At 34.9% G+C, this 26,664-nt stretch overlaps 1 protein-coding gene across 2 annotated transcripts in view; it reads right to left on the reverse strand.

Annotated features, from left to right (window-relative positions):
• Positions 1–26,259, reverse strand: part of LOC149794788 (uncharacterized) — a 45,628-nt gene extending 19,369 nt beyond the window's left edge. Inside the window, exons 1-2 of one of the 2 annotated variants that reach the window (XM_089963975.1) lie at positions 25,675–26,259; positions 4,330–4,482 (exon numbers count right to left, since the gene is read on the reverse strand). In XM_089963975.1, coding sequence (XP_089820101.1) covers positions 4,330–4,482; positions 25,675–25,876 — 355 coding nt within the window. In that variant the 5' untranslated portion in view covers positions 25,877–26,259. The remainder of the gene's footprint in view (positions 1–4,329; positions 4,483–25,674) is intronic. The other variant, XM_089963974.1, reaches the window with a different exon arrangement.
• Between the last annotated feature and the right edge of the window lie 405 nt (positions 26,260–26,664).

Raw genomic sequence — 26,664 nt, forward strand, 5'->3', positions numbered from 1 at the left:
AGACTTTAAATGTATCGTGGAAAGTTACAAGTTGGTGGACCCACTTACCCCACGAAACTGTTTGTACGGAGGACGGAAGAATGTCACCTGTTTGCTGTACCACGCCGACGAGGAGAAAAGAGAAGAAATAAAATACTTGGACGTGTGTTCGCTGTATCCTTACGTGTGTAAATATTGTCACTTTCCCGCAGGGCACTCGCAATTCCTGGCCGAACACATCCACTTGGAGAACATTCGGCAATACGAAAGATTGATTAAATGTAAAGTCTCGCCTGCCGCGGCTTTGTAACATCCCGTTTTGTCTCACCATTGCCTAGGAAAATTGTAGTTTCTCTTGTGCCGAAACGTGCAATCAATGCCGACCTTGTCAGCACACCCAGGAAGAACGCGCATTGACGGGAACGTGCGTTAGCGTGGAATTGTTTAAAGCTCTGGATCTGGGATACCTTCTCTTAGAAGTCTACAAAATTTACCACTTTCCCAAGACAGAAAAATACCACAAAGGCGACCAAACTCAGAAAGGCATTTTCGCATACTACTTGGATGCCTTTTTAAAACTTAAACAAAAACTTAAGCTATCTTTCCTGGTGCCACTCTCCCCAAGTCCAAAAGAAATTCAAAGAGAAATACTGAGAGCAGAAAGCATCACTTTAGACCACGTGGAGAAAAACTAAGACCAGCGTATTTGTCCGATTCTTTCCGTTACTTCCAGATGATTCACGACAAAACTAAATACATGAAACACGTGGACGTCATTTGTGAGGACTTGATCCTAGTCAATTACGAAGAAGAACTGAACTTTGTAAAAGCTAACAAATTTGGAAATGTCTTCATTGCGGCTTAAGTAACATCCCATGCTCGCTTAAAATTGTACGAAGCTTTAGAACTGCTAGGTGATCGCCTCCTGTACTTTGACACTGACAGTTGCATTTGCATCGTTTCACCGGCACCCTGACATCGAAGAAGATCGTTTAGGAGCCTGGACGGACGAGAACATCAACGACAAAATTCTAAGGTTTGCTAGTGGCGTTCCTAAAATTACGGCAACGAATACAGGGACCCACAAGGTAAAGTGCACACGGAGTGTAAAATGAAATGATTGACTCTCAATTATCGCAACAGTCGACTGGTGAACTTTGGCGTATTGAAAGAAGCCTTGCATTCTGGATAGGATGGAAACTTTAACGTGACATTTACCCAGATCGTCAGTTGACCTTTGGAAAAAATGTATGAAATCGTGTACTAGAAGCGAGTGCGGCTTCTCAATCACTTTACTTGCCATATGGACACATCGATATTGGTCAGCATTATAAAAAGGGACAACGTCCAAGACCGCTAGTTCATGGTAACTACCAAGACCAAGCGAAAAAGATGAACACTTTTAAACAGACATCATTCAAGTTCTGAGATTCCACAGTGGAGTGCGATGCTGCGCCTTGGGACGGGAGCGATGCCGTACACTGTGATCTCAGCATTTCAATACCACATCACGGGAACTTTGCTATGACTACTAATACTACCGCTACACGTACCATGGAAAGTGATGTTGTGCGTGTCAAACCTGACGAATGCAAAAGTAATGTCACTCCTTAGAGAACACCTTATCACTTTACTGGTTTTCATTGCCAATGTCATCCTCCACGTTAAACCATGTAATTACCGCCCTACGGATGTCATCCAAAAATGAGCAAACCCTTGCGGATTTCACCGTACCCTCATTGAAATGAACACGTGAAAGAGAAATATTCGTTCCTTGTATGTTTGCCTGAATACTGCAACTTTGAAAGTCGATTTCAACCTTCAATGGAAAATGACCAAAATATCTGGGAGGACCTACTCCCGAAGAATTAGCCAGAACCGGAGTTATTTACTTGGGCGAAGGGGATAAAGTGAAGTGCATCAGCTGCGGTGTATCACTTCACTAGTGGGAACAAAAAGATTACGCTTACCTGGAACATGCTCGATGGTTTCCGCTTTGTCACTACCTACCTTTAGTGGGACGACTTCAATACTTTCTGTATGAATACTTTGCAAGACAACATTCGTGGTTTGTCTGCGGAGTTGAAAGAACGCATTCACCAAGAGCTATTTAAAATACAAGTGAAACGCAAAGAACAATTCCATCCTTCATGTCATCGATGTTAAAACCACTGGTACTTGAATGCTATAAGAGGACTGATTCAGATGAAAGAGGCTGAGTCGTCAGACATTGTTCAACTGGACGTGGGCGAGAAAGATTGGTTTGCAGCCGTGACTGCTTCTTTTTACTACAAGGTAAACAAACTGCAACAAATTCAAGAGGAAGAGTTACAGGGTTACCATAATATTTTACACAACGTAAACTTAGTTCAAGAGGAAACTTCTGATCGGTGTGTTATGATGTGTAAGTTAGTGACTAAACCATTTTGATTCGCCACTAGAGTATGATCATGTCTGTGCAAAAAGTACACTTATTTCCTCTGACAAAAATAGATATAAAAACGGGCTTCTATGCCACGACCTTATCAGTGGTGATACAACAGATTCCGTGGAAGGAAATCAATGAGAGTATTAAAACGATGTAGGATTACCAACACTTAATACGAGAACTGTGTCCCATGAATTGGGGTCCACATGTGGTGTGTGTCTTAGTGATTTACTTTCTGGGAAATCGTTTACCAGTCGATTCCTTGTCGGCTCGGTACAGCACTGTCATGGAAATTCCCGAAAGGCCTCTCCACTAATGTAGAGATTGTAAGAACATTACACACTGTCCTTTGGACACCTTTTTACCAAACACATGTTGTACAGAGACTTATTTATATTCCACTCTTATCATTTTGATGTGTATTTTATCGCTGCACTTAACCATTTGGCTTTCATGTTGTTCCATTTTAAAAAAATAAACGTGTCCTGAGAAAAGTATAAAACTCCTGTCTTCTCTGTCTTGGTGTCAATAGTGACATTCCCTGCACTATGGCTGCCTCTGCTGTCTGTCTCTGCTCCCTCTTCCTCCACATTCAAAGTCATCGAAGAACACAGATAAATTTGTTGGATCTATAAATTGGATTAGTATATAAATTTGTTGGATCCATACATTGGATAGGTATATAAATGTGTTGGATCTATAAATTGGATAGGTATATAAATGTGTTGGGTCCATAAATTGGATAGGTATATAAATTTGTTGGATCCATAAATTGGATAGGTATATAAATTTGTTGGATACATAAACTGGATAGGTATATAAATTTGTTGGATCCATAAATTGGATAGGTATATAAATGTGTTGGATCTATAAATTGGATAGGTATATAAATTTGTTGGGTCCATAAATTGGATAGGTATATAAATTTGTTGGATCCATAAATTGGATAGGTATATAAATGTGTTGGATCCATAAATTGGATAGGTATATAAATTTGTTGGATCCATAAATTGGATAGGTATATAAATTTGTTGGATCCATTAATTGGATAGGTATATAAATTTGTTGGAGCCATACATTGGATAGGTATATAAATTTGTTGGATCCATACATTGGATAGGTATATAAATTTGTTGGATCCATAAATTGGATAGGTATATAAATTTGTTGGATCCATAAATTGGATAGGTATATAAATTTGTTGGATCCATACATTGGATAGGTATATAAATTTGTTGGATCCATACATTGGATAGGTATATAAATGTGTTGGATCTATAAATTGGATTAGTATATAAATTTGTTGGATCCATAAATTGGATAGGTATATAAATTGTTGGATCCAGAAATTGGATAGGTATATAAATTGTTGGATCCAGAAATTGGACAGGTATATAAATGTGTTGGATCCATAAATTGGATAGGTAAATAAATTGGATATGTATATATATTTGTTGGGGCTCCGAGTGGCCGAGTGGTCTAAAGCGTCACGGATCATTGCCATCTCACCTCTGTCTGCGTGGGTTCGAGTCTCGGGTTCGGCCAGTGTGGGTATGTGAGAAAGCTTGCCAGTAGTTTCTCGTGGGTTGGTGGTTGTTTCCGGGGTTTTCCCGGGTTCTTCCTCCACCATTTATACTGGCCGCCATGTATAGCCTATCTTGTGCTGAAACATGGCGTTAAACCCTTCAACAACAACAACAAAAATATAGTTGTTAGATCTATTAATTGGATAGGATATATATATATATATATCCTATATATATTTAAGTTTGTTGGATCCATAAATTGGATGGGTGTAGCTACGTCAAAATCTATGAAAATTGGTGACAATACACATGATCGGAACCACGCTCTCTTGTAACCACACACATGAGCGGAGCCACACACGATAGTAAACTTGCTAGTAGCAAACTGCACATTACCTGATATGGTGGCACAGATTAGACAACTGATGTAGTTCTGTGGCTTTTTCTTCGGTTGTCTCATGGAAAGGATCTGCAGGACTAATGCAGCAACTGATAGAATTAGAGCTAGCAGGCACTTGATTATGAATGAGATCCCTTGAAACCAAACCCCTGAAACAGTATCAAAGTAATCTAGTCTTATTACACTCAATCAAAAATCCCTGAAACACGATCAAAATATAAAGTCTTATAAATGCAATAACATTATTACACTCAATCAAATCTTAGCAATTCTTGCCTTTGATTGCACAGAATTGTAAACCCAAGTCATATACCATGTTACAAGGAGGCGCTGACTTCGCAAAACATGTTATATACCATGGTTTTAAAATTCCTCATTGAGATTTCAAATATGGACAATAACTGTCTGAACTTACTGAAGAAAGGTGAAATACTTTAACTGTCCTTTGATTTGAGCGATTTTACATTTTAACTGTTCATTGTTTTAGTGATGAAACACTTTAACTGTCCTTTACTCTGAGTGGTGAAACATATAAAATGTATTTTATTCTGAGTGGCGAAACGTTTTAACTGTACTTTGTTCTGTGTGATGGACTAGTGTTTAGCCAAATTGGTAAACGTGTTCAACTAGTCTTTAGTCATATTTGTAAACGTGTTGGACTAGTGTTTAGTCAAATTTGTAAACGTGTTGGACTAGTATTTAGTCAGATTTGTAAATGTGTCGGACTAGTGTTTAGTAAAATTTGTAAACGTCTCTCAATTGAATGATTGGCGAACAAGAAGCAACAAAATGCAAGCCAAAGCAGGGTTGAAAAGAGTATGTAATGTCTCTAAAAGGTACATGGGAAATGATAAAAAAAATGAACGCAGAGATGAATGAGGAAGGAAAATTGGACACGTTCACATGCATTTTAAAGAGCCAAAGCCGAATAAGAGACACATGATGAAAAAAAAATTAGAGGAAGCGAAATAGCACAATATAACATAATATACCAGCTCAAATTAAAACAATCTATTGTTTGATGTGTGGCGGAGTTGCTGTTTTGGGACACTTGTTTGCTTGGCCAATCATAAGTTGTTTTATAACACAAATGACGCAAGAAAAATATCCTGTAGAATGAGAGAACCCACAGGAGAACATCTTCGAGAAGTTACAGAATTTTATTTGCTTGAAGAGATCGAAAACTATGCTACAACGGCATGAAAAATAAATTCTGCATGATATACAAAAAAGCTTTGAAATGTTAAAAAGCGAGTATGGAAACAGTTTCTAATAATGGAGATATTTCAACAGCGGGTTTTCTTGAATTGTTACTGCAAAGTTGTTTCATTGTTCTTCACAAAACACAGCACGACATTTATGGGAATGGGGTCAAGTGGGGTCAAGTGCTTTAACTAAAAGCATAATTTTAAACAAACTGTGAAACAAGATATATCAGTAATACGAGCCGATTATAAACTAAACAGTGTCGATGAACTGATAAGTATATATCAATGTATGATAATAAGAAAGGCGATTATGCCGTCATTTTACTCGTGAACGTAATTATCGAGCATCGAAAAGGGATGAAAAATACAATCAGGAAGAAAGGATTCAATGAAAGTAAGAAGAAACACCGTTAGTAAAAGTGGACGGATGAATTTGAGAGCTTTCTTTTCAGTCCAGAGTTCATTATGTCGTTTGGTATTATATTATTTCTAATGAGCTCTGCAATAATCTCTTATTGCACATTAGTAACAAGAATGAAATGAGGACTCATATTACATCAATGACAAGAAGGAAACGAGGACTCATAGTACATCAATGACAAGAATGAAATGAGGACTCATAGTACATCAATGACAAGAAGGAAACGAGGACTCATAGTACATCAATGACAAGAATGAAATGAGGACTCATATTTCATCAATGACAAGAAGGAAACGAGGACTCATAGTACATCAATGACAAGAAGGAAATGAGGACTCATAGTACATCAATGGCAAGAAGGAAACGAGGACTCATAGTACATCAATGGCAAGAAGGAAATGAGGACCCATAGTACATGAATGACAAGAAGGAAACGAGGACTCATAGTACATTAATGACAAGAATAAAATGAGGACTCATAGTACATCAACGACAAGAATGAAATGAGGACTCATAGTACATGAATGACAAGAAGGAAACGAGGACTCATAGTACATCAATGACAAGAAGGAAATGAGGACTCATAGTACATCAATGACAAGAAGGAAATGAGGACTCATAGTACATCAATGACAAGGGAACGAGGACTCATAGTACATCAATGACAAGAAGGAAATGAGGACTCATAGTACATCAATGACAAGAAGGAAACGATGACTCATAGTACATCAATGACAAGAATGAAATGAGGACTCATAGTACATCAATGACAAAAAGGAAATGAGGACTCATAGTACATCAATGACAAGGAAAGGAGGACTCATAGTGCATCAATGACAATAATGAAATAAAAACCCATAGTACATCAATGACAAGAATGAAACGAGGACTCATAGTACATCAATGACAAGAAGGAAACGAGGAGCACTTATGTTCTAGCAGGTTACTACAACCTCGGAATATGCCGGAAAAGAGTAAAGGACGGAATGACTTTAAATGACGGTGTTAAAGAATAATGTATTGATGTTTTGATGTTGTGTTTGAAACACAACTCAAAAGTTAAAATTCCTCCGAAAAACAAGTTCCAGGGTATAAGTAACCAACTGCATTGTTGGGATTCATTAGCCAGGGAACAATACAGGCATCTACGGCATCGGATGCATTTTGTGACGTTTTGAAACTTAGAAGTCTATCCATTTTCCTAATCAATAGCACAAAGATGAGACTGATGATTATTATTTGTGCTTACTCGAGTCTTCCTAACAATTACAAGCAATCACAGAGTGGTACCATTAACATAATTAATTTCATTATAAGAATATGAATGTGAGAAAGGAATATATTTCCATGGTATGCATATGACGTGTTTTACCCATAAATTAAATGTAGTACATACATAATGTTTGGAAACACCCCTTCGATGTCACTGTGAACCTTTAAACATTAATCTAAAACAGATGAAACAGATACAATGTTGGGACAAACGATCAACAGTGACTTACTCAGTAATAGCTGTAGAGTTATTTAATGTGACCATGACAAATTAACGGATGCAGCTAATATATAATTTCCTTTAAGAAGAGTTAATAACCAGAAAGTAAACATACTTTGTGAGAACAATTTCAGATACAACAAAACGCAGAAGAAACAAGTTGGCAGGAAAAGGAATGCTATTCAAAAGAAATGACTCTAACAGTCAATAAACTCTCAGCAAATATCACTATTGATTCTTCCAGAATGAACTCGACCAGTGTTTTGATACCGTGAAAAAAGACTGGAGATATTGATTCCGAAAAGATTTTCAGCAATATAAAAGATCTCAGTGACTACTGAAAGTTTGACAAACATGGTTTATTCCCACGGTTTGAATTTGAGGCACGAGTTTACACAAAACGACTAAGAATTTCTTCAATGAGCGTTGGACGTACACAAGAAAAAGCACCGTAAATGTCAACAATTTCGTACCTGAAATTCATAGCTTTTGGCAAAAGTACAACAAATTGTTCCATTACAAACCAACAAAAAGAAAATATTGAAGACCAAAAACTGCAAATCTTTTTTACAGATCGTCGAGTTAACATTCCAAGCAATCAGCTCAAAATAATTAAATATATATATATATATATATATATATATATATATATATATATATATATATATATATATATATATATATATATATATATATATATATATATATATATATATATGTGTGTGTGTGTGTGTGTGTGTGTGTGTGTGTGAATGGGTCCTATACTATGTGTGTGTGTGTGTGTGTGTGTGTGTGTGTGTGAATGGGTCCTATACTCGATAATTTACGTAGTCACTACATGTAGTTAAAGCAGTGCATTATATTTGACGGAGACTGAATGCGTCGCTTTTTTATCACGTCTTATATATATATATATATATATATATATATATATATATATATATATATATATATATATATATATATATATATATATATATATGGTCTGGATAACTGGTCATGTTTACTTACCAAGAATCCAGTTATTTGTTCTAATTGATGATTCTAAGAATCCTCATGATTGACAAAACCAAAGATACATATTTCACCAACCTAGCTTTCAATTATAGATATTTAAATAACTGTGGAAAAAAGTTCATATAGATTCCTCAGAAATATCAAAGCAATCTTATGTCAGTGCATTTCTAACTGACTTACTAACCATCATCTAATATTGTACTTCTAGCAAACGATACATCGTGTTGATATTTGACTTTTTTTTTCGTCTTGGAATATTTCAACTTTTGTATAAAAAAAAATTAGATGTAACAAGTAATTGCTTATAAAATAAGTAACAGAAAAGAGTGAAAGACAACAAGCTTTGTAAAATTTAACAAATTATTTTTTTCCTTAGAAAACAAAGTGAAAATAAGGAAAAAATTACTACGGTATTGCACTTAAATCCCAAAATAATCCAAGAATTACAGGCACAAGTACAAGTCATTTAAAGTCCTGAATAAAACTCATTTATGCCAAATCAATGACATTTTTATATTTGATCAAACACAATCGTCATGTCAACATTTATCCTTTTCTTTTCGGTTATTCTAACAACCATAATGTATCTTAAACTGTTTCATGCACATTGACACATCTATCATATTTAAGTTCAACTGGTTTAGTAAAATAGGCTTCTGTGAAATCAATGACTGTATCTAACCAAAATTAGGTTTCGATGGCCTATCTAACTGATCCTTCTGTGCATTTAGCTCAGATCTAAAACCACAGAGAAAAATATCTTATTCTTTTTTTTCCATTTTGACACAAGTCTTTTATTTTTCACATGTTCAGATAAAATAGTATATGGTAGTTTGTAATATATCTCCGTGCAATGATACAAAATGTTAACCTGTCATACATCCAATTCATGTTTTGCTTATGTCCGGTCCTAAATTTGTATGTAATCTATCTCCGTGGAATGACACAAACCGTTTATCCTGTCACGCATCCAATTCGTGTTTTCTTTTATTTCATAATTTGGTATGTCATTGTACCCCTGTTTATTATATAGCAGAGACAAAAATCTAACTAGACTGGTTAGGAACGTTCGTTTGTTTTACATTCGGGAGCACATACTATTATCCGAGCCAGCTAGACTGGTTGGTAATTAGTGTCATATACCTGGACCGTTATGAGGTCAAGTAGATAATTATATAATCTTGCAGCTGAGAGGATTATTTCTTTTGTGCTAAAAGTCTTAGCACAATCAAGTTGTATTATATGTTGTGACCAGTAATTTTGGACTGAATTTTGCTATGTAAATTTGATTTAATTTATATTTGATTTAATTTAATTGATTGTTTGTTAGTTTTAATTTCTTTTTATTCCATTACATACTAATGTAATGTAATTTTATTTACAGGATTTGATATTTTCCAGAAATTCAGTTCGGTTTTTGGAAAACCTAATATTAGAACTTTGTATCAAATGCTGACCCAGTTCCTGACTTTGATTCAGAATCAGTAAGAGTTGAAGTAACAACTTTTTTATTTTTTTATTCATTCTTAGTGTGGGATTAATAGAGTGTGATCGACGCTGTACTGAGAGTACGTGACTTTAAACATGTAGCAATTATTTCAAAATTCTGGTTTCACCCGAGGTTTGACCTTTTTCCGGGCGTCTGTTTTAATAGTAACGTTTTGAGAAATAATTTAAGTTGAGCTTTTAAACACTTGGTCGTCAAGATGGTGTTTTTTTGGTGACCAGTTTGAGTTGAAATTCTATTTTACAGAATTATTAATTCTTTTCCCTGGAAATATTTAAGTGCTAATACAGAATTCTTGGATAAAAACATTTATTGAAATTTTAGTCAGAATTCAAAGATCGAAATATCATTTTCTGTGGTTCAACAAAGAACTGTTGACGCTTCAGTACTATACTGATTACAGTATACGTCATCGCCTTCCACTTTGGATTTTCGTCGGGACTTGAGCACAAATTCATTAGGACTTTCTATTACTAGGGCTTCTAATTTTTTAATTCCTGGATTATGCTTGGATTATTTTTTAATTTGATTCGTAAAACCGTATGTTCGTACCTTGTTTTCTAGGAAAATAAATTATTTGTTAAATTTTACAAAGCTTGTTGTCTTCACCTTTTTTGTTACTGTTTATGTGAGCCTAAATTATAGAATTCAAGTGATTATTTTCTCTGAAAATACAAAAGTGCTCTGATAAAACTCTTGCATAGAGACATTCACTGGAGTTATAGTGAATTCAAATCTGGAATTGTATTACTGTTATTCAACAAAAGAATCTAGACACATCAACACTTTATAGATACCACAGACACATCATTGCCCTCAGTTTTGGGATTTATTCTGGACTATTACTTAATTTTATTCAGGACTTTAAATTACTAAGACTTATGTCTGTATTTCTTGGATTTCTTTTTAAATATTTAATTCGCAATACCATAAGTTCTTTTATCTCATTTTCACTTTGTATTTAAGATAAATTAATTATTTGTTCAATTTTACAAAGCTTGTTGCCTTTCACACTTTTCTTTTACTTATTGTAAGAGCATAGACTCGTAACACCTTAAAGATTGTACCAACCAAGATTATTGGGAATAATTTTGATTATCCCGAATAAATTGGAGCCCACTTTCCGAAGAGATGTTATGACTGCTCTCTATTCATTTACGTCTGCACAGACCATTATGAGAATCCAGCAATTGCCTTAGATACACGATATTTTCTGATAGTTTCGTCTGATTACCACTAGTGAGGCTTATCCAGGTGCCAACTATTCTCCTTTTAATTTGTAAATATAGAGCGTTTCTACCAATTTCATCATAAAGCATGTAAATAATGGTTGATTTTTTTTATACTTTTAGCACATATTTTAGAAAGATTAAATGAACCCATCTGATCGGATATAAATGTTCAGAATGCCAGATCGGAGCTGTAGGAATATGAACTGTTATTATATCACAGGAAGCACCATTCTTCGTTTCGATTAGTCCTAAATGTTTATAACTTCTGACAATTTCCAGTTCCGAATATCTTAATTTGACATTCACGATTTGTCTATTACTAAAGTTCCCCCAAATCATAGCTTTCCTTTTGTTTGTGTAATTATAATTTATATATTTACAGTAATTAAAGAATATGTCAAGATTAATTTGCATATTGTTTGGATTATCCGAAAACACAGCGGTATCGTATGCATAGCGTAAAACAAATAGTTCTTAATATTTTACTATATCTCCATCAGTAAATCAACTCTTAAGATATTATAGTACGAGTTCTAAAATTGATTCTCGATGAAAATTATTTACACTGCAAATAATACAGGAGAACGATTTTCGCCATGAATGACTCCTTGATTGCAAAGAAGATGGCCCTGATTTCATGCTATTGTGTAGTATACAAGATGAATATTTATAACAGTGTCAATTAATTTTCTTCATAAGCTAACACTTCATACCCCGTCTAAAAAATAAATCCACCAAAGTACAAAACACTATTTTATTTCCTTAAATTTAAACGTTCTATTAAAGAATATAAGACAAAGATAGTATCTATTACAGACTACCATTTACAAAAGCATGCCTGTGCCTAAGGAATACAAGGCAAAAATATTATCAGTTGTGCAATACCCTGTGCTACAACGTGCCTGTGCCTCAGACAGTGAATTATTTTCTTCTAGAAAAAAGTGTAGTTCTATTATGAAAAGCAGTTATGACCTCACTAAGAAAACTCTGTAGTGTAAAAGGCCTGCAATTGGTTGGATCTGATTTATCTCCCTTGAAGAGCTTGAGTTAATCAAACTACTCAAATATACTTTCTGAACTACATTTCAATAACAAAACTGGTGGCCTCGTGATCTCATTAAATCTGCAGTATATCCATCCGACAAAACAAGTTCAGATTTTCCCATACAAATGCAGTGACCCTTTTATTATATGCTCATTTTCTTATTCTACCTAAGGCTTAATTATATAAACATAATACACCACAAGAAACAAAAGTAAATGAATGTATGCCGTATTCCAAACTAAATACACAAGCGCAGATTCATCATTACACAACAACAATATTAATGCGCACATAACTCCGCCCAGATAAATCGTCGCGCGCTAGACATCATTTTCGAAAGAAAATGGCGTTTTTGTCTACTTGAAATTGAAATTTTGAATCATATTGTGAATGGATGCAACAAAGTTTCCATTTGATCTGGAATGAATAGATTTTGATATTTTTGTCGATTCTACGAAATTTCGTGATTATGGGCTGGGTTTATGTGTCACAATTCCACACGAAATACATCGGATTGAAGAAGCGAGGGCGAAATGTGTTGACATCTGCAAATGTGTTTCTGTCACTGAATGTTTGAAATCATAATGTGAGAAAAATATGAAGTCTTTCAATTGCAATTATCAAATAGAAAATATGGAATTTAATACTTCTTTCATTCTGAGTGCAGTAAGGAGGATGTAATTGCACTTATATTCGAAATTACAGTACAATTTCGAAATGTGTAATAAAGATTGAGAGTCTATGACATGGCTCATGTAATTCGGATTTGCAGAACTAAGAAAGTACATTTTGAGGAAATTCAGTATGTAAAACTTTAAGTATATCTTTTTTTACCATTCTTATTACCAGCTAAAGAAGAGAGTCTATGCCTTGTCCCTTGTATATTATTTGTAAGGACCCTTTCTGGTGTCTACTGTATAGCTAGCCGAAATCCGAAACATTGTATCAAAAAAGTTAACGCGGATTTGTGCCAAAGCACTGGTATGTGGCAGTCCACGAAATATTTGCTTTACTTCATTCAGAAACAAATTTCATTAAACAAAACGTAAAGCGCCTACTACGCGAGTGTACATGATTTGTTTACAAATCAAAAGTGCTGGCGTCTGCGTCCATTGTTAGCTTACAATAGTGTGTGTGTGTGTGTGTGTGTGAACTGAATTTTTACCGCAGCTTTAACAATTTTTCAGTCATATCGCTACGATGTCTGCAGTGTGGCAGTTTATAGTGATGTTAGCACTGGGGCATCATGCCGCAGACATATAGCATGATGTCCCACCCAGTCATATTATCCTGACACCATGCGACCAGTCCTAACACTAACCTTTCAATGCTGAGCGCCAAGCGAGGAAGCTGTTAGTACCATTTTTGTAAGCCTTTGGTATGACTCGGCCGGGGATCGAACCCAGGACCTCCCGCATCCGAGGAGGACGCTCTAACCACTAGGCCACCGGAGCGGGGTTTACAATAGAAAGTAGTTATTAGATACACGTGAATGCAACATGAAAGTGTGCAATATCGTAAAATACTGAACGATTCTGACAATGTAAAGATAACGGAGAAAAAAATGAGCATATAATATATATATATATATATATATATATATATATATATATATATATATATATATATATATATATATATATATATATATATATATGTATGTATGTATGACTTTCTTTATATCCTGTTCAGAAGAGATTGTATTCAGTTAATTTTTCATTATTACACAATAGATATAGGTACATAGCTTGACATTAATTGATTTACAGCACACTAAACATGTAATATATATATATATATATATATATATATATATATATATATATATATATATATATATATATATATATATATATATATATATATATATATATATTTACATAGATAAATACATATACATATATACATATATATACCTACATACACATATACACATATATTCACACATTCATACATGCACATACACATACATAAACACACACACACACACACACATATATATATATATATATATATATATATATATATATATATATATATATATATATATATATATATATATATATATATATGCAAAAGTATACACAAGATATAAACACAAGAGTGAGAGAACTCATTGCAAACGAGATAATTAAGCAACAGAGATAAGAGAGGGGGGAAAAGGAATTGGAATTATTTACAATCGACTGGAACGATTTAAATTGATTATCATACTGGCTCTCACTTAGAACACTTGTAAATAATTTATATGATATAAGTGAATCCCGAATATACTGAACAAGCAAAATATCAGGTATCGTTTTCAAGTTCGTTTGTTCCTTTGTACATTGCATCTATTCCTTCAGCCAGCACACACATGAATGACTGCCATGATTGATCATCCATAGCATCAAAGATGTCCACTCTCTTGCCCAAACGGATATGAAGTAATGAGTCATTGTCCTGACATAAAAGCCAGTGCAAGTCTAGAATGTCTATTGCATCTATTATTTTTTTATATTTATATTACGTTCGTCGTTTAGGGCTTGTCAGTATAGTAACATATGCTTAGCTCTATCTGTAGTTAATCTTTTGCAAAGTTTATAGTCATATTCATTCTCTGTTGAAATTGAACACATAGTTAAATAGGCAATGTTAGCGAAGGTCCAAGTTTTATTTGGAAAACATTTACCAAGCGTCCAGACAGCAAGTGGTTGAAGATTAGTATGAACACTTGCATAATGTAAAAGTTCAGGTCTCATTTCAAGTTTAGATCTCCACAATGATTCTTCGCAGCCGTGAACTGCCGCTTCAATTATTCCTCCTTCAAACTGGTTTAGGGACAGAATATAGGGTGTTCACGTATAGGTGGAAGAAACCGCCAAGCTGGTATTTCAAAAGAACACGATATATATCTTTAACAAAAACAACTCTTTCGCTCTTGTGTATCAGGAAGTCAAGAATTCTTCTGTTGAATACACTTTTCCATGCTAGTGAACCATTAGCTCTGCAGATTTTATTGAAGAAACTTAATTTGATTTTATCTACATATCACTCAACTGACCACAGTACAAGACTGCTAATTGTTGTCTCTGTAGATGAGCGCTGATCAAGACCTATAATTCATCTTGCAGCTTTTTTTGACATACTTTTAGATCATATACCTGTGACTGGCTCAAGTTCGACCATAATTCGCATCCATATATCATAGCTGGTAGTACTGGGGTGTTTTTTTAGCACTAGGGAATAAAATACTGATCTTCCTTTATCACAAGCATTTTTCACTGTAGCAGTTTAAGAAAGATCTGTGGAGAGAGTAATCCCAGCATAGATTCTAGAAGAAACGATAGGAATCCTTTTATCTCCGAGCATGAACATAGGCTTTTTGTATGATTGTTTTCTTCTAAAATATGACGATATTGCTTTTATCAGCATTGTACCGGAGTCTACACTTCGATGCATAGTCATAGAGGTTGTGGAGTAAAACACACAATAAATGATGACGATAGCAAGGTTGTGTCGTCCGCTAGTAAAACACAGGGGATACTTAATGGACCAACGTGTATTCCAGATTTTGATAACTCCAGCAAGGATATTACGTCATTTATCATGACTAAGAATAGCCATGCTGACAGCGTTCTTCCTTGTCCTACCCCTTGATTGACTGAGTATGGTTTCGAATAATGGCCGTTGAGCAGAACAAAGGCCTTAACTTCTCAGAAAGAATTTAGAATAAGAAACCATCCAGGCAATCACATTACGGAAAGCCACAAGGCAAGTAGATCAAGAAAAGCATCTAGGCAAGTACGTTGTAACTAAGGAAAGTCTCAAGTGATGCAGGTTCAGGAAAGCCTCGAGGCAAGTACATTAAAACTAAGGAAGGTGTCTAGGCAAGCACATTGAAGAAAGCCTCTAGACAAATACATCAAAACTAAGGAAAGTGTCTAGATAATCATATTAAGAACGCCTGGAGACAAGTACATCAAAACTAAGGAAAGTGTCTAGAAAAGCACATCGAAGAAAGCCTCGCTTCAAGTAAATTAAAACTAAGGAAAGTGTCTAAGCTAGCACCTTGAAGAAAGCCTCGAGACAAGTACATTAAAACTAAGGAAAGTGTCTAGTCAAGAACATTGAAGAAAGCCTCTAGGCAAGTACATTAAAGCTAAGGAAAGTGTCTAGACAATCATATTAAGAACGTCTCGAGACAAGTACATTAAAACTAAGGAAAGTGTCTAGGCAAGAACATTGAAGAAAACCGCTAGGTAAGTACATTAAAACTAAGAAAAGTGTCTAGGCAAGCATATTGAAGAACGTCTCGAGACAAGTACATTAAAACTAAGGAAAGTGTCTAGTCAAGAACATTGAAGAAAGCTTCTAGGCAAGTACATTAAAGCTAAGAAAAGTGTCTAGGCAAGCATATTGAAGAACGTCTCGAGACAAGTACCTTAAAACTAAGGGAAGTGTCTAGTCAAGAACATTGAAGAAAACCGCTAGGCAAGTACATTAAAACTAAGAAAAGCCTCCAGTCACGCAGATTCAGGAAAGTCTCAAGGCAAGCACATTACAACTAAGGAAAGTGTTTACGCAAATACATTGAAGAACGCCTAGAGACAAATAAATTAAAACTAAGGAAATTACTAAGCAAGCACATTGAAGAAAGTCTCTAGGAAAGTACATCAAAACTAAGGAAAGTGTTTAGGCAATCATATTAAGAACGCCTGAAGACAAGTACGTTAAAACTAAGGAAAGTGTCTAGAAAAGCACATCGAAGAAGGCCTCGCGGCAAGTACATTAAAACTCAGGAAAGTGTCTAAGCTAGCACTTTGAGGAAAGCCTCGAGATAAGAACATTAAAACTGAGGAAAGCCTAAAGTCACGCAGATTCAGGAAAGTCTCGAAGCAAGTACATTAAAACTAAATGTCTCGAAAAGCACATTGAAGAAAGCCTCGCGGCAAGTACATTAAAAGTAAGAAAAGTGTCTAGAAAAGCACATTGAAGAAAGCCTAAAGTTAAGTACATTAAAACTAAGAAAAGCCTCCAGTCACGCAGATTCAGGAAAGCCTTGAAGCAAGTACATTAAAACTAAGTGTCTCGAAAAGCACATTGAAGAAAGCCTCTAGGCAAGTACATTAAAAGTAAGAAAACTGTCTAGAAAAGCACATTGAAGAAAGCCTAAAGTTAAGTACATTAAAACTAAGGAAAGCCTCCAGTCACGCAGATTCGGCAAAGCCTCTAGGCAAGTACATTGAAACTAAGGAAAGTGTCTAGGCAAGCAAATCGAAGAATGCCTATAGGCTAGTACGTTAAAACTAAGGAAAGTGTCTAGACAAGTATATTGAAGAACGCCTAGAGACACATAACTTAAAACTAAGGAAAGTTTCTAGGCAGGCACATTGAATAAATCATCGAGGCATGTACATTAAAAATATGGAAATTGACTAAGAAAACACATTGAAGAACACATCGAGACAAGTACATTAAAAGTAAGGAAATTGTCTAGGCAAGCACATTGAAGAAAGCCTCGAGGAATGTATATAACAACGAAGGAAAATGTCTAGGTGAGCACATTGAAGAAAGCCTCTAGACAATTAAATTAATATTAAGAAAAGTGTCTAGACAAGCACATTGAAGAAAGTCTCTAGGAAAGTACATCAAAACTAAGGAAAGTGTTTAGGCAATCATATTAAGAACGCCTGGGGACAAGTACGTTAAAACTAAGGAAAGTGTCTAGAAAAGCACATCGAAGAAAGCCTCGCGGCAAGTACATTAAAACTAAGGAAAGTGTCTAGGCAAACACTTTGAAGAAAGCGTCTAGGCAAGTTCATTAAGATTAAAGAAAGTGTCTAGGCTGGCACATTGAAGAAAGCCTCGAGGTAAGTACATTGCAACTAAGGAAAATATCTAGGCAAGCACATTGAAGAAAGCCTCTAGGCAAGTACATTAAACCAAGGAAAGTGTATATGCAAGAACACTGAAGAAAGCCTCTAGACTAGCACATTTTGGAACGCCTCTTGGCAAAAACATTCAGGAAGACCTTAGATCAAGCACATCAAGGAAATCCACTAGGCAATTATAATAAGGAAAGTATCTAGGCAAGCACACCAATGAACGCCACTTTGCAAGTTTATTCAGGAAAGTATCTAGGCAAGTATATTAAGGAAAGTATCTAGGCAAGCACATCAAGGTAAGAAGCTAGGCAAGGATAGTAAGGAAAGCCACTAGGCAAGTATATTAAGGAAAGCCACTAGTCAAGTATATTAAAGAAAGTATATGGGCAAGCACATCAAGGAATGCCACTAGGCAAGTATATAAATAAAAGTATCTAGGCAAGCATATCAAGGAAATCCATTAGGCAAGCACATCAAGGAAAGCCACAGGGCAAGTATACTAAGGAATGTATCTAGGCAAGCACATCAAGAAAAGGAACTAGGCAAGTATTTAAATGAAAGTATCTAGGCAAGCACACCTAGGAAACCCATTAGGCAAGTATAGTAAGCAAAGCCACTAGGCAAGTATATTAAGGAAAGTCACTAGGCAAGCAGATCAAGGACATCAACTAGGCAAGTATAGTAAGCAAAGCCACTAGGTAAGTATATTAAGGAAAGTCACTAGGCAAGCACATCAAGGAAAGCCACTAGCCAAGTATACTAAGGAAAGTATCTAGGCAAGCACATCAAGGTAAGAAACTAGGCAAGTATATTAGGGAAGGCCACTAGGCAAGTATATAAATGAAAGTATCTAGGCAAGCACATCAAGGAAATCCACTAGGCAAGTATAGTAAGGAAAGTGTATAGGCAAGCACAACAAGGAAAGCAACTATGCAAGTATATTAAGGAAAGTATCTGGGCAAGCACATCAAGGAATGCCACTAGGCAAGTATATAAATGAAAGTATCTAGGCAAGCACATAAAGGAAATCCATTAGGCAAGCACATCAAGGAATGCCACTAGGCAAGTATATAAATGAAAGTATCTAGGCAAGCACATAAAGGAAATCCATTAGGCAAGCACAACAAGGAAAGCAGCTAGGCAAGTATATTAAGGAAAGTATCTGGGCAAGCACATCAAGGAATGTCACTAGGCAAGTATAGTAAGGAAACTATCTAGGTAAGCACATCAAGGAAATCCATTAGGCAAGCACATCAAGGAATGCCACTAGGCAAGTATATAAATGAAAGTATCTAGGCAAGCACATCAAGGAAATCCATTAGGCAAGTATTGTAATGAAAGTATCTATGCAAGCACATCACGGAAAGCCACTAGGCGTGTACATTAAGATTAAGGAAAGCCTTGAGGCAAGTGCAATACAAACCAGGCAACCAAACGAATGTACAACTCTATTGGTCTTCTTTATTTAATACATTTTTATGAATAAACTTGTGGTAGCGGTCGCACACGGTAGGGGTTCGTGTTTTCCAAACTGATTGTTTGAATCTTTGATAAAATATAGTTTGAGTTTGTTACAAATTAGAATACTTAGAAGATTTAGACCATTAACCCTCCAGCTTCTTTTGCCCTTATTTTGGTGTACTGCACAGGATTTGTACATTGCAAGATGATGCCATGCAGAGAACTTGCAGAATCGATCACAATGTGCTGAAAAGAACTTGTAGAATGGGTTATATTGTACTGCATAGGCCTTGTTGAATGGGTTATGATGTACTGCATAGGCCTTGTTGAATGGGTTATGCTGTACTGTATAGGTCTTGTTGAACTGATTATGCTGTACAGCATATGACTTGAATAATGGATCATTTTATTCTGTACAAGACTTGTACAGTGGATCAATGGGTACTGCATAGAACTTGTTGAATTCATCAATGTGTACTGCATAGGACTTGCAAAATGGATCATTGTGTACTGCACAGAACTTGTTGAATGGATTATGGAGTCATGTAGTGGATTATAATATTATTGTGATAACGTGATAATAGTAGACCCTTTGAAAGAGGCCAGTATATATCCATGATGACTTTCAGTTTAGGAGCATACATGGAGATTACAGCGCGAAGGAACTTGGTGTGTGGAAATGTGAGATCACTCAGTAGGTTTTGATATCTGCATGCTTCAACAGAGGGCATTTAATGGATTCATATTTGTTGATGTTTATGCAAATCAAAAGAGGAAATTGTAAAATAATTACTACCAGAGCATTTTTATGTACACTAGATGATTCTAAAAACAGATGCTAAAGATTAATAAGCTAGTAGAAAGTTCGTCATTTATTCGGACAAATGTAAGATTGTCATGGATTTTGCGAACATGATTACATATCGAAAGACAATAATTAGATCTCATAAACAAGCGGTGATGATGCAGACTGTGAATTGGAATTCAGCACTCACATTCAAAAATCTGTTGAACTTTGTAAAACAAATTCCCGAACTGCTGTCTATTCTCTGTTTCTTTCCATACGGCACTGTCACATGAATTTGTTTCAGCCGTTTTGTAAAAGAAACGCATACGTTTGATGTTCTTTCATTTTCACTGGATTCGGAAAAGGAATTATGTCTTGAGCTAGCAACAATAACAATATTGCTGTCAACTTTGCATTCTTTTTAACCGAATCAACGATCAAACGGCTGAAACGAGCTAACCCTAGGGTCACACCATCTACGCAGACAGTGGCATTGCTTATCTCAGTCACTGGAGCAGGCTGCAAAATTCCATATCGGAAATACTTCGATGAAATGATACAACGTAAAGAGAAGGGAATCACCTGAAAATCTTAGAGACGCCCTGGAGTATACCAGGCAAAAGAACATTATATAGCATCATTATGACACCTTTGTGGAATTATAGCTGGTTTAACTTGCAGGGTGTACTGGTTTAACCTACAAGATATGCTAGTTTAACATGCAATATACACTGGTTCAACGTGTAAGATATAGAGGATCTGAAATGGGTAACGATTTCATTTTGAATTTATGAAACGAGTTTATTAATGTCCAGCTTTTGCGAGCCTTGGCTCGCAAAAGCTGGACATTATTCAACGAGTTTCATAAATTTAAAATAAAGTCATTAAAGATTCGAGATTCTTTTTATCACATAGTTTTTATTTGAGTGGAAATTATTTAGATAAAAAATGTTCATTCAAAACCAAACATTCCAGAAGGCAGGGTTAAAAACGTTTTCCCACGATCCCAGCCAACCAGCAAAGAGGATACTGCACAATAATGTCATGGGCTTATTTGGACCAATCAGAATCACATAAAGTGATATTTAGCGTGTGTTAATATCAAAAATATGAAACTGCACATGCTATAGGAAAACTATACTTAGTATGTGATAAATACTGGTTTAACGTGCAAGCCATACTGGTTTAACATGCAAGATGTACTGGTTTAACGTGCAAGCTATACTAGTTTAACGTGCAAGATGTACTGGTTTAACGTGCAAGATGTGCTGGTTTAACGTGCGAGATGTACTGGTTTAACGTGCAAGATGTACTGGTTTAACTTGCAAGATATATTGGTTTAACGTGCGAGATGTACTGGTTTAACGTGCGAGATGTACTGGTTTCATTTTTTGCATCATTACAAAGTGGTGGTTAGCCGTGATAACGACGCACGAGACATTCGGTTGATGGTTGAATTTCTAAACGATACATGAGACATTCAATTTATGTTGGTAATATATATATATATATATATATATATATATATATATATATATATATATATATATATAATCATACGAAGGAGCCATTTTTGTACTCATTGCGGTTCCATTAACTTTCTCCGTTAAATTCAAAGTTATTAAGTTTTAGGACAAGCTGCATGAGTTGGACTAGGAAGTGTGTGGGTGGATTGTCTACAGTTCTAGTTTCCCATGCTTCTCTACACGTCTGTATCCCTTCGTTGTGAAGTAATCTGTCGTGTCCTGAAGATATGATGGGAATTTGTGGATATGCGGTCTCATAAAATGATCCAGATATTCTGATATCCTTTCTGTGGGATGTCCGTTACCAGAGATTATGGGTCTGCCCGGGTTTCTTTGTTTATGAATGTTAGAAGATAAAATCTACCTGCCCTTGGGTTTTATGGGCTTAAGTAGTTTCTCGTTTGCTGGTCTATGTGTCCGATTTGATACGCCTCGTCAATACTATTAGAACATTGAAACCAAGCGGTTTAAAACAAGAAGACTAGATAAAGAAAACCATGAACAAATAAAATTATCTTTTGCAGCCGACACATTTTCTTTTAAAAAATTATCTAAATTTTGCTTAATAGCCTATGACTACTATAACAATGAAATATCCGGGATATAATCTGCGCTTACGTAAATTTACATAAAATACCAAATTTCTAGGTCAATACAAATATTTTCCAGTATCAGCCACGAGCTGAAATAAACTAGTTGACACATAATAGAGTTAAAAGGTTGAATTCCTGTAGAATCAGCCATGTAAAGTTTCGCAAACATAACCGTTGTTCTGTTTTATTTGTTTGTCTTGTCCATGCCTTTATTTGCCTTTGAAAAAGACTCATTAAAGAGTCGAAAGCGCTCAGGCTAGCTAGATACTAGTTTCGCACTGTTCGCTGTCAGTTTATTGCATTTATCTTACTCAATCCCTGACACACGTGATTTCTTGCTGGGTCCAGTGCACTTGAAAGGATTGTTATTTGCCATATTATTTGTATTCTTTCTGATTATTTTTTGTTTATTTGTCTGTCATTCCAACTACCGCCCTAATGTACTTTTCTTTAACGCTTTCATATACATTAACGGACAGATCATATTAATTTAAATTGCTTTCCGTGTATTGTGATACCGTAGGGCATCTGTTAAACCAGTGAGTGTATCAATCCAAACTATATTTCGATAAAAATTTTAACTTGTTTTTTCAAGTAAGGTTTATGCGAGCTTTTACTGTCATCGCCATAATATTTGTCAATCATATTTTTCACGTGTGTATTTGTCAAAGAGAATACGATAATGGCAACTTTCTTCTAGGGCCTAAGATAATATTTTTACTACAAGAAAATTGAAGATATATCTATAAATATCATTTTATGCAGCAAGAGTAATACAAATTGTACACATACAAATCATTTTATTTTGCTTTGGAACCCAAAGCATTTCTATAAATATAACTGTAGCAAGGATAACCCAAATTGTATCTATAAATATCTTTGTATCAATGGTAATCCTAATTGTATATATAAATATCATTTTATCATGGGTAACCCAAATTGTAAAAGTATCGTATCGTTGTATAAAGGGTAATACTAACTATAGCAATATATATATATATATATATATATATATATATATATATATATATATATATATATATATATATATATATATATATATATATATATTATCAAACATTCTATACTACTAATTAAGTGTACAATATCCTATAGCCTTGTTTGGGCTCAACAAACATTTAGACTGATACACTTAGGTAAGTAAATAAATAGGTGATAAGTTTAGTGAGTATGTACTATACGTACTTTCGTTCCCCAGTAAGAAACTAAACAGGACTGGGAATTTATGTACGACTAGCTGACCTACTGACTCACTAATGTTTCCTTTTACATAGATATTGTATCAGGTTTATATAATAGTGGATAGTAAAGACATTGACACACAAACAAAGTATCAAGATACAAATAAAATATGAACGTTACGTCATCTAACAAATATACAAAACGGAATATTTAATCAAGTACAGCATTGTAATATATCTACAGAAATATATGATTTGACATTGTTTAGGTAGATATGGCAAGCGCGTTCTTTATAAAATTGCCTAATGCCAGTACAAATACAAGGAGTTCAAGTACATGCTTTACCTATTGTCAAAAGATTAGGAATTCAAGTACAATAGGTACCTGTTGTCAAATGATTAGAAATTATAGTATATGCGGTACATATTGTCAAATAATTTGGAATTCAAGGACTGCTGATCTGAGTATTATTTAAATTTTCTAACTTTCTTTTTCTTCCTGTCCTAAGGCAGGCAATTAATCTAGTTTATATCATAAATCTTTAATGAACTTGCGTTAGCTGTGACAGTTACACCAATGTGATTGTTTTCTTAGTACTATGTAAACTCTTATTATGTTACCAACTGTTATAAAATATCTAACATATAACGGGTGCTTTTGCGTTTAATTAAAACTTTGAGTTTTACTAATAATTTTAGTAGCTAATTTAACTTTCAATTCACATATTAATGGTAGTCTGTAATGAACCTAAGTATTAAATTCACTTCTAATGACTGCGGTATAAAATGTTTTGTTTGCTTATATATTAAGTTATGCTATACGTGTTTTTTTTTCTTCTTCTGGTTGTATTTTTCATGTTGTGTTTGCACGCTTGTATGTCTTACAAATCAAGTTGGATTTAATGTCTTTATCGTTTTTGACATGTCGGTAACACACTCTAGACAGTTTTTGTTTAATTGCTGTTTTAAATCATGCCGACTTTAAGTAAATCATAGCCTTTCTTATCATATCAATCGGATTCAATGTATAATAAAAACGTTTCCTAATATAGTTAGCAACATACATACATACATACACACATACATACATACATACATACATACATACATACATACATACATACATAAAGGGACGTCATTGGGGGGATGGGAATCCCGCCCCCCATATTTTTATGTTCTATAAAATTGATGTAGCCTATATAAGAAAATTAACAAGCCCGTCAAGTTTTGCGCCCCCCCTCCCCGAAAAAAATGGAAATGACGTTCCTGCTATTACTCTCTCTCTCTCTCTCTCTCTCTCTAATCTGTTATTCAGCCTGAGCCAGCGCGTTGATATTTGCATGAATCAAGTTTTGCCCCCCTCCCCCGAAAAAAGTGGAAATGACGTCCCTGCATTCATACACACACATACATACATACATACATACATACATACATACATACATACATACATACATACATACATACATACATACATACATGCATACATACATACATATATATTGCTTTATGGTATAACAGTAGCAATTTAACAACCCCAGTAGGGTGGAGCTTAATGTGTAGGGAAACGTATTTACTAAATAAACAATACAACTATTGGTGCATTATGTAAGAGTTTAAGTTTTTCAGGGTTAAGAAAAAGTTAAGTCTGTTTGCAGCATGTGAGATTATGTTAATTCATATCTAGATTATACTGTGCATGTAATAAAATTAAAATGTATCTGTTGAGACTGGATACTCATTACCTGTGTTCAGTTACAACATAGTTATCTCTCTTATATGCAATAGCGTACTTTGTTCTGTCGTTGTCAAACTGACACTCTAATATTGTTCTCTCTGACAGTGTCTGACACGCAATAACAATAATACTAATTGGTACCAGCGTACCTTATATACTTGTTTATCTTTTTACTAATGTATATATGTATGCTCATGCGTAAATCTCCACATTCGAAACAAACACAGGGACAAACAGATTCTTACCTGAACTGGCATTCTCATTTATAGCAGAAGTTGTGAAACATTCTCCCTTGACTAGACAAACAATCTTGTAGAGTAGACCATGATATTCGGACCTGGTGTTACTTTTAAACACCATCCATCCCGGCGTCAGGAAACCAACAACTTGCAGGACGACGGAAATCGACAGGACACACACGACTATTTTGTTCCTATTCAATCGCATTTTTATCGCAGCCTTGGAATTTTCTGTTGCCAAAGTCTCCTTATTTTTCTGTTTGAAAAATCTTTGAGCAGGCAACTTTTCTTTGTTCTCAGTATGTGCTTGTTTGTTCTCAATATGTGCTTGAAGTTTTTCTCTATAACTGGGTCATAAAGCAAGGATGATGCAATGTGTGGGTATATCCAAAGGTCATGTAACTTGATACATGAATGTTGTTTAAATTGACACCAATTGCTATTTTGGTAAATGGTGCGATCAACTATATAGAGATAGAAAATTAAAAGTCATTTAGCCAATAATAGTTAACAACACTGGAAGTGTATCCACCGTATAATTGTATGAACAAATTCTTAATAGTACTATAGTACAGTTCCACTGTAGTTGTCAGCAACAGGAGCTTGAATGGCGCGTTGATTTATTTTGTTGCACTTTTCCAAAGTCAAACCAAGGGTAACCATTGTGTGCTATATATTTGCATAGTATCATATTATGTATTTGTCGATATTTGAATGACAAATAGGTTTGTCACGTGATCTGATAAGTTCTTCAGCGACGTTTCAAAAGGCATTATGGCTATTATTCAGCGACGTTTCAAATGGCATTATGGCTAGTCACTATATCCCTATGATAGTAGACTCAAAATAAATCTTCAATTGCCAAACCCTCGGGTTAATATTATTAATTTAATTTTCATGTTTTGGTTGTTTGAAAAAGAAAAGAAAATCGTTGGGGTTAACCAATCATTTCATGCAAATGCGTATGCGTGAATATTTGCCTAATTACCATTACAT

Source organism: Sinohyriopsis cumingii, chromosome 7, assembly GCF_028554795.1.
Source record: "Sinohyriopsis cumingii isolate HCF-2022 chromosome 7, ASM2855479v2, whole genome shotgun sequence".
NCBI classification, from domain to species: Eukaryota; Metazoa; Mollusca; class Bivalvia; order Unionida; family Unionidae; genus Sinohyriopsis; species Sinohyriopsis cumingii.